At 43.9% G+C, this 13,346-nt stretch overlaps 1 protein-coding gene across 1 annotated transcript in view; it reads right to left on the bottom strand.

Moving 5' to 3' along the window:
• Positions 1–13,346, bottom strand: part of ATXN7L1 (ataxin 7 like 1) — a 311,624-nt gene that overhangs the window by 195,114 nt on the left and 103,164 nt on the right. Inside the window, exon 3 of the mRNA XM_042781464.1 lies at positions 4,279–4,383. Coding sequence (XP_042637398.1) covers positions 4,279–4,383 — 105 coding nt within the window. The remainder of the gene's footprint in view (positions 1–4,278; positions 4,384–13,346) is intronic.

Here is a 13,346-nt window from a genome sequence, read left to right as displayed (position 1 = left end):
AGTCCAACCCCCTGTCATTTAACAAGGCGAGAAGCCCATAGACTGGGCAGAGGCTGAGATGGGATGTGACTCCTGGCATGCTCATCCTTAGCAGTGTCCCATCTATTGAACACAGTTGCTGCTTCCCAGGACCAAGCCCAGTGATGAAGGCATTTCCTGGAGGGCAGAGAATACAGAGTTGAAAAGGTACATCCCAGGAGATGTGCAAAGGCAATCCTTTGCACTGAAAACTGAGGTGGAAAACAGAAAGTGGGAAGTGGTATGGGAGAAGAGAGGTTCTACAGATGTTAAGAGGGAAGATCACTTTCACCCAGGGGCAATGAGGAGATCAGGAGAAGGAAGTTAATCCACACTCACTGTATTTGCAGGAAGGTGCTGCACACCTGCCATTTCCCAATAACTCCACGTGACAGGCACAGTGTCCATTTTACAGGCAAGGAAACTGAGGTGGAGAGAAAACGTAACCTGTCTAAGGTCACACAGTCAGGAGTGAAGCCATGTGACTTGGTTTGTCTGCCCATGTACTCTCCACTACATCAACAAATTTAAAAAATGTTTTAGGAGCCCTGGTGGGTAGGGGGCAGAGGGAGTCAGGAAAAGGCCAGGCAGATGGGGTCTGAGCTCCTACTCCAATTTCAATTCTAGCAGCTTTGCCTCCATATATATATTGATAGAATGCAGGTCTATGTAAGATGTCATCTGAACAAAAGCCCTCCTGCTAACAAAATAAAATCTGCAGCCCTGTCTCATGATATACTACATGGCAAGTGTCTGGGCCGGGCCTTAGAGCATGGAAAGGGCAGAAGCGCCATGTGACCTACACTGAGAGGCAGTGAAAGGCAGGGGCTACATGCAGGCTCTGGAGAGAAGCTATCTGCATTCACCATCAGGCTCTACAGCTAGGCAAGGCTCTGAACTTCCCAAACCTCAGCTTCCTCAGCTTCTCAGTGGCTATGACATTAGCACCTACTTTGTCAGGCTGGTGAGAAGATGACTGGCTCAAAGGTACGGAAGGCACTGAGCACACTGCCTGGCATTTGTTGGGTGCTGTCGAGTCGATTCCAACTCCTGGTGACCCCATATGACAGAGTAAAACTGCCCAAAGGATTTCCTAGGCTGTAATCTTTTTGGAAGTCTTTGTCCCATGGGGCTGCTAGATGGGTTCAAACTATCACCCTTTCAGTTAGCAGGTAAGCATTTAACCACTGTTCACAAGGGCTCCTTGCCTGGCACTTAGTCAGCACTTAATAACTATTGGCTTTTTTTTTTTTTTCCAATTTTTATTGTGATTTGGGTGAAAGTTTACTGAGCAAGTTCACTTTCCATACAGCAGCTCACATATCCTTTGTCTCATGACATTGACTACAGTTTCCCACAATGCAACAGCTCCCCTCACACTTCCTCCCCATAGCCACCTCTTCCCTGTGTCTCCTCCGTCCCATGCACTCCTGCCCCGAGCCATCTCCCTGTGCATACACAGCCCTTCTATTCTCCCATGATTGATCTCTCCAAGGAGTGTATCTACCTAATGTAAATGTTCAGAATAACTATTAGCTATTGTTGATACTGTTACTGTTACAGGACAAATATGAACGTGTTGAAAATAGCAAGGTTAGTCACAAGAAGTAAACAACAAAGGAAAACACGAACCTACAGGAGGAGTTCTTAGGGAAACTCAGAAATGCTCCCTCCTTCTGAGAAGCCGCTGTGTTCTGAGCTCTGCCCTGCATTCTCCTGGTGTTGAACAATATGGGTTTCATATCATTGGGACACACACCTGAATGACTGGGGAGGCTTTAGTGCTTCAACTGCTGAGTTACAGTTGTGTCCTCCACTGCTGCTAGTCAGCCAGCTCAGCACGAAGCTCAATGGACACTGGGATTTGAGTGATGAGGTCAGTAACCTCAAACCCCCAAACTAATTTACTATCACTGTTTAGAGCAGGTGGCCACAAAGCTCTCAGCGCTTCCTCTAAGCTCAGACTTGGCAGTTGCACCAAGAGGCCTAGGGGAGAGCGAGGCATGTGCAATAGCTGTGCCAAGCCCCACAGGCTTCTTTCCTTTGCTAGCTGGTGGGGCCTTGCCCTTCAGCAGAATTCTGCAGGACACAGTAGGGTCCTGGCCCCCTTTTGGGTTCCCGCCATTCAAGATTCTGCCAATGAATTAAGTTCCCATTGACGGTTGTGATGGATGTCTTATGACAGAATATAAGCCCCAGAGAGTCAAGATTTTTGTCTGTATCGCTAATGCACATACTTGTGAAGGAATGAATGACAATGATGATCAGAATGACCTATGCTCTGTGTTTTCATGAGACAAACAGAAGCAATTGGCCACAGAGCTCCCAAGGTCACTCTCTAAACGACGAGCTATGTGAGATGTTCTTACCACTGCTCAGCTTTTGATTCTTCCACCTGTCACCTTGGCAGGTAGCACCACCACTGGGCCTCTTAAAGTTTCCGTTTGGAGAGGTTCGACCTCTTCTCTCTTTGCGGTGGAAGAGAAGGTCATTTGCTACAGAGCACTGAGCAAGAAGGTCAGCTTGTACAGATCATATGACTTGCTCTGTGCATGCTCATTTTGCTAGAAACTAAAATGTTAGCACTAGAAGTACCCGAAATCACCTCTTCATGGAAGAGCTGAGGAAACCAAGGCCCTGAGACATGAAGCAAGTAGTCCAAGACCACAGAGCTGCAGGGAGGGGCAGGAGATTTGGCCTCTGAACCAAGCTCTCTTTATGACACTTTCTAGGGCTTTTTCTCTGCTTTGTGCAGGTCAAAAAGTCTTGTGCTAAAGCACAAAAGGGCCCTTTAAGCTGGATTCTCATTCTACATACGATAAACACAAAATATATCAAGAGTATACACACAGATAAAAGGAGCTCTGGCAATGCAGTGATTAAGTGTTCAGCTGCTAACTGAAAAGTCGGCAGTTCAAACCCACCAGTGACTCTGCTGGAGAAAAGACCTGGCTATCTGCTCCCACACAGATTACAGTCTGGAAAACCCTGAGGGCAGTTCTTTTCTGTCCTGTAGGATTGCTATGAGTTGGAATTGACTTGACCGCACACAACAAGAACTATATACAGATACAGGTTATATACATGTATGTATATGGATGGTACAAGTAGGTATATCACACACACACACACGCATATTCATGGATTATATTAGTACGTATGTGTACATAAATAACTTTCCTATATTCCCAAATACATTTATTAAAGAACTTAGATAAGTTCAACTGCCTTTATTTTATGCCAATTTATTAAAGAATAATGATTCTTAACTCAAGGGGTGTTGGAAAAGCCAGTAATTCTGAGTATGAGAAAATGTGTAATTTGCAAAAGCATACTCAATATTATAGTTTTTAAATTTATTTTAGGCACAATAGTAACATGCTCTGAAACATTAACTAGCGCTGAAGAAGGACATGTAGTTTCTATGCTTATCAAAAGGGGGCACGGCTGCAGAATACTGCTCTGGGTTCACAACATATTGCAGCCGAAAAAGCTTAGGAATCACTTAGCCCAGCTCCCCGTTAAAGATAAGAGAGCTTCCACCCAGAGAGGTTAAGTGACTTCTTGTCTAAGGTCAAACAGCTGTTCATTGGTTCCTGAGGGAAGGGCCACGTGGTTTATCTGTTGTATGTTCACAGCACCTAGTACAGGGCTCTGTATGCAATGGGAGTGCAGGAATTGCTATCAACCAACTAAAAGGAACATATTATACCAAGGAACTAAGATGTAGAGGGAAAAGCAGGTTCCCAAGCACACCTGGGTCCTTTAACAAGGGGAATGTGTGAAAAAGGAGAAGCTGAACTTAGGGTTTCCACTAGAAGCATTTTCTCGGGGCAGCATCATATGACCCCCACCCGGGGCTTCTTTGGGTCAATCTGGGAGATTCCATGCTGGCCCTTTCTCCCTGGGGGAGAGTGTCAGTCTGCAGGACCATTCCTCCAGCTCAGCTCTCCCCTCCCCTCTGTTCTTTGCAGAGGCCACCGCCACGTTGGGTGGATGGTTTCAGTCTACTTCCATCTACCTAAACAAGTTACAGGTTTTCTGTCATTTGTTCTGACAGGACTAAGCCATTCAGCAGAAGGACTAGAGCTCTTAAAATAGTTACCCCGTGAGCAGAGGCAGCAGCCCCAGGAGGAGTTTGCTCACAGCCCTGTGCTAAGACAGGCGCAGGGCCAGACCCTGCCGAGGAGCCAATGAGGAGGCACCTCTCCCAGGAACAGTGGCTGCAAATGTGCCCACCGGAGGCAGTAGTCCACTTACCGCAGTGTGACTGGAACACCTGTGGCTTGATGACCTGGTTACAGGCACTGCACACTACGAGGTAGAAGTCGTCATGTGCCGGGTAATGGCCAAATAAGTGCATATCTGTGGGGGAAATGAAAACAATTTTTTTTTTGAAAAAGCAATTAAGTCTCAGAAGGTGTACCGTTTCTTCCTGGAATTTCATCAAGGACAGTTTTTCAAATGAGACACACAGAAATGCAATAATCTTTACTAAGGGGAATGTAACTTGTCATAACCCAGCTCCCTAACATGCAGAGAAGCAATTGACTCAAAGAATCCCTCTCCATTTTCCTCTCAGAAGCAGACTGCTACTACTGGTGATGTAGTTGGCAGGATGTATGTCGGGGGGGGGGGTACATCTTTGAGCCACGTGCTACAGCTATAGCTATATGTGCAATTACCCTGTTCTGAAAAAGCGCAAATGAAGCTCTATTGCAGGAAAAGCCCCAAACCCATTCCTACTTAAGCAGAGGTTTCTTAGGTGAGAGAAGGGGGCAGAAAAAGGAGTCATCTTGACCGCAGAGGTCACTTGAGTTTCCCCATCACCTGAGAGAAAAGGCAATAAATAGGGACCTCTGCACAAGTGGCTAATCTGCCGCCATTGGTAGCCATGCTCATTTGGTGAAAGTTTCCCAAGAGCTTCCTGTGAACCAGGCACAGTCCTCATCCTCGGTGCTGAGGACACCTGCTGAAAGAGAATGAACTCTCTGCTCTCCTGGTGCTTACGGTAGCAGAAGAGAGAAACAACACTAAACAGGTAATTACACAAGCAATGATATGATTGTAATTTGTGTTAAGTGCTGTTGTTGTGATGTGCCGTCAAGTCGGATCCGACTCATAGCAACCCCTCCTTGGGTTTCTGAAGCGGTATCACTATGGAAGTAGATTGCCCCATCTTCCTTCCAAGGAGTGGCTGGTGGGTTTGAACCACCAGCCTTCTGGTTAGCAGTCAAGTACCTTAGGCACCATGCTACCAGACCTCCCATGTTAAGTGCTAAGAAGGAGATATCTTACAAGATCATGGGACAAGTGAGCCAAATCTAGTCTGAGGAGGGGCATTTTAGCTGAGACCTGAAGGGTAAGTAGGGGTTGGAGAAACAAAGGTCCAGGGGCAGGGGTGGGGGAGGAAAACGCACGGGTTGCAGAGGGACCCCTGTTCATCTGAGGAACCACTTGGCTGGAACATGAAATAAGGAGAGAGTGTTAGGGGGTGAGGTTGGGGAGGACCCAGAACCTGTAAGCCTTGTACACCAAGGTAAGAATTTTGAACCTGACTTTAAGAGCAAAGGGAAGCTATGAGGATTTTTAAGCAAAGAAGTGATGTGGTTGGATACACAGTCAAAAGGTCAGCTGTAGGCACACATAAGTCTACACAAAAACTTGTACATGAATTTTTCACAGCAGCATTTTTCATAATAGCCAAAAACCAGAAACAACCCAAATGTTCACCAATTAAACGTAGGCTATTAATCTAATAGGTGGTTCAAACCCACCAGCTACTCTGCAGAAGAAAGATGTGGCAGTCTGCTTTCGTAAAGGTTTATAGCTTTGGAAACCCAATGGGGGTTGCTATGAGTCAGAGTCCACACGATGGCAATGAGGTCTGTTTGTTTCTGTAAGACTATTTTTTAACAATAAAAAAGAATAAAGCACTGATATATACTACAACATAGATGAACCTGTAAAGCATGAGAAGTGAAAGAAGCCAGACACACACAAAAAAGAAAGACTGTATATGATATAATCCATTAGGTTAATAGATATTAAGAGGGACGATCACTCTCACGTGGGAGCAGTGGGGAGAAGAAAATTAAGCCACGCTCAGGTGAATTTGCTAAGGACAACTGGTGAAAAAGAATGAGGTCTTCTAGAATAATCTAAGAATGTCCAGAACAGGCAACTTTATAGACACAGAAAGAGGATTAGTGGTTGCTTAGGGTTGGGGGTGGGGGTGGGATGGGAGGTCGGGTCCTTGATAGCCAAAAGATATGGGTTTTTTAGGGGTGATGAAATATTCTGAAATTAGACAGCTGGAAATGGCTTCATGACTCTGAATATAATGTTGTTGTTAGGTGCCATCGAGTTGATTTCAACTCAGAGCGACCTTATGTTCAATAGAACGAAACACTACCTAGTCCTGCACCTTCCTCACAATCCTTGCTGTGTTTGAGCCCACTGTTGCAGCCATTGTGTCAATCCATCTCGTTGAGGGTCTTTGTCTTTTTCACTGACCCTCTACTTTACCAAGCATGATGTCCTTCTCCAGGGACTGGTCCCTCCTGATAATATATCCAAAGTGTGTGAGATGAAGTCTTGCCATTCTTGCTACTAAGGAGCACCCAGGCCATACTTCTTTCAAGACATATTTGTTCATTCTTCTGGCAATCCATGGTATGTTTATTGTTCTTCACCAACACCATGATACAAATTCAGCAATTCTTGTTTGGTCTTCCTTATTCATTGTCCATGGAGCTTTGGTGGTGTAGTGCCTAAGGCATTTGACTGCTAACCAAAAGGTTGGTGGTTCAAATCCACCAGCCACTCTGTGGAAGACTGGACAATCTACTTCCATAAAGATTTACTGCCTCGGAAACCCAAAGGGGGTTGCTATGAGTTGGAATCAACTTGATGCCAGTGAGTTTGGGTTTTTTGGATTCACTGTCCAGCTTTCGCATGCATACGAGGCAACTGAAAATATCATGGGTTGGGTCAGGCGCACCTTAGTCTTCAAAGTGACACCTTTGTTCTTAAACACTTTAACGAGATCTTTTGCAGCAGATTTTCCCAATGCAGTATGTTGTTTTGATTTCTTGATTGCTGCTGCCATGTGCGTTGATTGTAGATCCACATAAAATGAAATCCTTTACAACTTCAGTCTTTTCTCCGATTCTCATGATGTTTATTGGTCTAGGGGTGAGGATTTTTGTTTTCTTTAGTTGAGGTGTAATCCATACTGAAGTCTTTGATCTTCATCAGTAAGTGCTTCAAGTCTTCTTTGCTTTCAGCAAGCAGTGTTGTATCATCTGTATATTGTAGGCTGTTAATGTCCAATTCGGATGCTGTGTTCTTTTTCATATAGTCTAGTTTCTTGGATTATTTGCCCAGCATACAGATTGAATAAGTACAGTGAAAAGACACAACTTTGACTCACACCTTCCCTAATTTTAAACCACATACTATCCTCTTACTGTGTCTGAATGACTGCCTTTTGTCTATGTACAGGTTCCACATGAGCACAGTTAAGTGTTCTGGAATCCTCATTTTTCACAATGTTATCCATAATTTGTTCCGAACCACACAATCAAATGCCTCTGCACAGTCAATAAAACACAGGTAAATATCTTTCTTGTATTCCCTGCTTTCAGCCAAGATTCACCTGACATCAGCAATGCTATTCCTCATTCTATATCCTCTGCTGAATCCAGCTTGAATTTCTAGCAGTTCTCTGTTCATGTACTACTGCAACCATTTTTGAATTTTCTGCAGCAAAATTTTATTGGCATGTGATGTTAAAGACATTGTTAGTACAAGATTAGTGTTCAGTGTGTCACATCTATTCTTGAGATGGTCTCTAAATTCAGGTGGGATATATTTAAGGCCATACTTTGGCTCTCAAGGACTTCTTTCCTTTTCTTCAGCTTCCAGAGTCAGCCCCTGGCCTTGTTCTAACTGATGATATTGAGCTTCTCCATTATCTCTTTCCACAGATGTAGTTGATTTGATTCCTGTATATTCCATCCAGTGAAGACCACATGTATAGTTACCATTTATGCTGTCGAAATAGGTATTTGCAATAAATAAGTTGTTAGTATTGAAAAATTCTACTCTGCCATCTCTGGCATAGTTTCTATCACCAGGTCATATTTTCGAACTACCAACCCTTATTCTTTGTTTCCAACTTTTATATCCCAATCACCAGTAATTATCAATGCATCTTGTTTGCATTTTTGATCAATTTCAGACTGCAGAAGTTAGTAAAAATGTTCAATTTCTTCATCTTTGGCATTCGCGGTTGGTGTATAAATTTGAATAATAGTCTATTAACTGGTTTCCATGTAGGCTTATGGACATTATGCTATCACTAACACCACTGTCCTTCAGGATAGATCCTGAAATGTTATTTTTGACAATGAATGTAATGCCATTCCTCTTTCATTTGTCATTCCTGGCATAGTACACCATATGTTTGTCTGATTCAAAATGGCCCATATCAGTCCATTTCAGCTCAGTAAGGCCTAGTAGTATAAGGAGCTCTGATGGCACACTGGTTAAGGCATTTGGCTGCTAACCAAAAGGTTGGTGGTTAGAACCCACCAGCTGCTCCATGGGAGAAAGATGAGGCAGTCTGCTTCCATAAAGACTTATAGCCTTGCAAACCCTATGGGGCAGTTTTACTCTGACCTACAGGGTCACTATGACTTGGAATCAACATGAGTCGGGGCCGACTCGACGGCACATAACAACAACAACAACAACAATATTGATCTTTATGTTTTCCATTTCATTTTTGATGACTTCTAATTTTCTTAGTTTCATACTTTGTACATCCCACATTCCAATTAGTAAGGGATGTTTGCAGCTGTTTCTTCTCATTCTGAGTCATGACCCATCAGCAAATGAAGGTCCTGGAAGTTTTATTCCTTCTGTGTCATTAAGGTCAACTCTACTTTGAGAAGGCAGCTCCTCCCTAGTAATTTTTTGAGTACCTTCCAGCCTGAGGGGCAACTCTTCTACCACTATATCAAACAATGTTCCTTTGCTTTTCGTAAGGTTTTCACCATCCAATTTTCTCAGAAGTGAATCACTAGCCCTTCCTTCCTAATCCGTCTTAGTTGGAAGCTCCACCAAAACCTGTCTACCGTGAGTGACCTTGCTGGTATTTGAAGTACCAGTGGCACAGCTTCTAGCATCACAGCAATACACAAGCTACTACCTTATATGACAAACTGACAGATGAGTGGTGGGTGAATATAATAAATTACACACACACACACACACACACATATGTGATATACAATAAATTGTATACTTTAAATGGGTGAATTTTATACTACATGATTTGTATCTCAATACAGATATATATATATATATATATATATATATGCTTAGTTATGAGGAAACCTCTCATCACATCTCCTTGTCCTCTGTCACTTGATGGAGTGCAGGGCCCTGGAGGGCATCTTGGCCCTGACTCTTCTCAGCACTGGTTCTAGAAGAGTCACCTAGGCGCCGAGTGCAGGGAAGTCATAACCATTGACCAGACCCATGTAGGAATTCAGTAACAGTATTCACATGCAAGAGATTTTTGGCACAGACCTTCTGAACTGCCTCAGGTTGAAAAAGTATCCCCCAATCCCAGTCCTCATTCTCTAGATTCAACCTGGGTCTTGAACGAAAACCCCAAACACAGAATCATGGGCCTAGCTGCAGTCCTAGGCCACAAGGAAGAGTTGTTCACCACACAGGAAGTCTCATTTATGACTCAACAGATGCTTTAAACAGAGGCCCTCAGAGCAGCCCTGCTGCTTAGAGAGAAACAGACTTGGCACATTTGTGACCCACAAGGAGCTGAGTTTCTCACTTGTCCTGGAGGGACCTTGTGACTGGAAGGTTAGGACCCCATTGGCAACATCCTCATAAGTTTCAGGTGCATGAGCAGGCTGCTTGCACCCACAGTGGCTGATAGGGCAGGTGCTTGGGATGAAGGCCTGACTGGATTTTTAACTTAGTGGGTGGGTAGCCTGCTGTTTCTCCCTTTCTATGACTGTCTCTGCCCATTTACCCTTTTGCTGGGAGCTCCGGCAGAGGAGCATTACAGTTGGCGCATAGTAGGCTGGAGATACAGTCAGCGCATAGTAGGCTGGAGAGGTCTGTGGGAAGAGGCCAAGAGAGAACCTAGATGTGAAAAGAGCACTGAAAGGTGAGGAGCCTGTGCTGGCCCCCGTGACCTTGTGCTGGGCTTGTGGATCACGGAGCCCCATGTAGCCAGGTGTAGGACCCTCTGTTCAGAGCCACACAGCAAGGGAGAGGCCTGCTTCTCAGTCCTCAACTGTTAATACCACTCTTGTTTTACTTTTTGCTTACAGGTTATTTTTATAACTTATATTCATTTTTTCAAGAAAAATGATTCATGGTTTTAGACGATACATTAAAAAAATACAGGAAAAGCCAGAAGAAATAGAAAAAAAAATATTACTGTCAATACTTTACATCTCATTTCAATTTAAAGTCACATTTTAGGGAAACTGAGGCAGGGATCTAGCAGACACACACTCATTCTCTTTGTATTTTTCACATGTTATATGTTTTCCTGGTTATATTATATATATATTTACACATTCCTGATATATATCTATATTTATATATCTCTCCCACCTTTCCTTCAAAACCAGGACCTGGTCTAGGCTGAGACTGACTGACTTACTCAACAAGCATTTATGGAGCTGTCTTAAATTCTTTCTACAATAGGTCAAGCTATAAAAGAATAAAATAAATTCACTAGTTAAAAAAACAACTATCACAATAAATTCTTGAGCACCTATTCTGTATCAGAAATTATGACAAGTACTGGGAGGTTGAGACCAGACATTGGGGATGTGTCTTGTCTTTAGAGCTTTGTTGTACATTCTTGATTTATACTCTTGTTGTACATTCTTGATTTACACTCTTGTTGTACATTCATCTATTGGGGGCCCGTGAGGCCTTCATTCAATGCCCTTTTTCTGTATTTCTTCAGAGATCCATATAGTCCCCTGCTTCTCTCCCCCGCTCCCTCCATCCTTCTCTCTTTTACACACACACACACACACACACACACACACACTTCTCATGTCACTGAGTTGAAGGTAAAGGTCAGGCTAGTCAGAGTGTGTGGCCACCTGAAGGTGTGTCCTACTCAAGGTCTTCACTTGGTTGGGACTTTTCTTGGTCTCCCTCTAGGGCAGTTTCAACCTTGTACGTGTCTGCTCAGAACACACGTCCTGTGGAAGGTGAGAGGACCTGCTTGTGCTTGAATCTTGCCCCATGCGTTCACCTTGAGTCCCTCTACAGGCCAGTCAGGTTCTGAGAGCTGGGCAGATGGGAGCAGGATAAGGGCCCTTGGCTCCCAGAAAGGAAGGAAGACCTCTACTTCATACAGCTAGGTGTCCACTGCCAGCATGCTGTTTGGGTGTCTGATTAGTAGGGATTGGGGATGGGGGACGAAGGACAGGGAGAGTTAAAAACTAATATACCTAGCACAACGCTAGGTACTCTGTTCATTTTCTCGTCCTCTTACTTTCAATATACCACCCAAGTAAAACGTTCAGTGAACAGTTACCAACAAAAATCATTGTGTGCTGAAATGGGCTTGGACTAGTTTGCGAGAACCGGTTGGGCACATCTCTTTCCAACTCCGTGTCTGGAGACATCATGTTAAAATCAGCCTTGGTGAGAATATTTACACCAGGGAAACAGGAAAACACTAAAATACTACAAATCAGGTTGCTGTTTGTTTTTCCCTCGTGGAGAGCTGATTGTCAAGCATTTCCCAATGCACCACTGAATAAAGATGGGCAAAAAAGTGAAAATTATACCTGCCTGTAATGCCATCACCTTGTGCCTTAGTTATCTGGTGCTGTTATAAAAGAACTGTCACAAATGGATGGCTTTAACAAACAGAAATGTATTGTCTCACAGTTGGGAGGCTAGAAGTCTGAATTCAGGGGGCCAGCTCTGGGGGAAGGCTTTCTCTCTCTGTCGGTTCTGGGGGAAGGTCTTTTGTTTCCTTTCAACATCTGTGGGCCCAGAGTGCCTTGGAGATCACCATGTGTCTTGGCATCTATCTTCCCCTGGGTCTAGGAGGTTCTCAGTGCAGGGACCCTGACTCCAAAGGCTCTGCTCCAGGTTCTTCTTTCTTGGTGGTGGTCAGGCCCCTCCTTTCACTTGCTTCTCTCTCTTTTTATCTCTTGGAAGATAAAATGTGATGCAGGACTCACCCTAGAGAAATTTTCCTTACATTGGATCAGGGCTGTGACCTGAGTGACGGTGTTGTATCCCACAGTAATGTCCTTACAACTGATTGGCTAAGCACATCAGCTCACATCATGGGGGATAATTACATCATTATAATTGCCAAACCACTGAGAATCACAGCCAGCCAAGTTGACACATATTTTTTGAGAAGCACAATTAAATGCACGACGCCTTGAGATAACAAGTTGACATATGAATATATACATACCCTCCTACACTTTTATGCAGTGATGTTATGTGCCATCGCCTCAATTCAACCCCACATGACAGAGTGCCCCATAAGGCTCTCTAGGCTGTGATCTTTATGGAAGCAGATCAACAGGTATTTCTCCCACAGAGATGCTGGGTGGGTTAGAACCACCAACCTTTCAGTTCACAGTCAAGCACTTAACCATTGCACCACCAAAGCTCCTTTTATGTGATAACATTATTTTATTTACTCTTCATAATCATCCTACAAAGTTGTCATCATCCCCACTTTCCGGGCAGGGAAATGAAGGTACAGTAATTTGCTTGAGAACCCACAGCAGTGATTCGTAAAGCGAACAAGGTCCAGGACACCTTGATTCTACAGCTGTGCTTCTTCCCCAGGAACATGCTGCCTCTTCAATAACAAACAGACCAAGATTCTATTTCACAGATGAAGAAACCAGTTTAGAAGGGCTGCCTGGATACCTAACAGGCTGTCCCCAGTTCCGGGGAAGCTGCTGGCATAAGCATAGGTCTAGGTCAGAAGGTGGGGTTTAGAGTGTTCATTAAATGTGCAGCCTCAGGGAAGATGCTAAAACTTTCTGAGTGCCAGTGTTCTCATGCATGAGACAGGGCTCATAGTCCCTGCCTCATGAGGTTGCTGTGATGACTTGTAAAAGCTTGCCTGGCCCTGTGTCTTCTACCAGGAGAGATTGAGTGAGAATAAGAAGAAAGCTCTCATCAAGGTCACCTCCCCTATTTTTTTTTTTTTTTTTTAATTAGGATTTGGGTGAAGATTTACAGAGTAAATTCACTTTTCATACAGCACTTCACATATGCTT

The sequence above is a fragment of the Orycteropus afer genome, unplaced genomic scaffold, assembly GCF_000298275.1.
Source record: "Orycteropus afer afer isolate SDZICR_OR568_19922 unplaced genomic scaffold, OryAfe1.0 scaffold00007, whole genome shotgun sequence".
In the NCBI taxonomy this organism is placed as follows: domain Eukaryota; kingdom Metazoa; phylum Chordata; class Mammalia; order Tubulidentata; family Orycteropodidae; genus Orycteropus; species Orycteropus afer.
The sequence above is the reverse complement of the archived record's forward strand: the minus strand, read 5'-3'. Positions and strand labels throughout refer to the sequence as shown.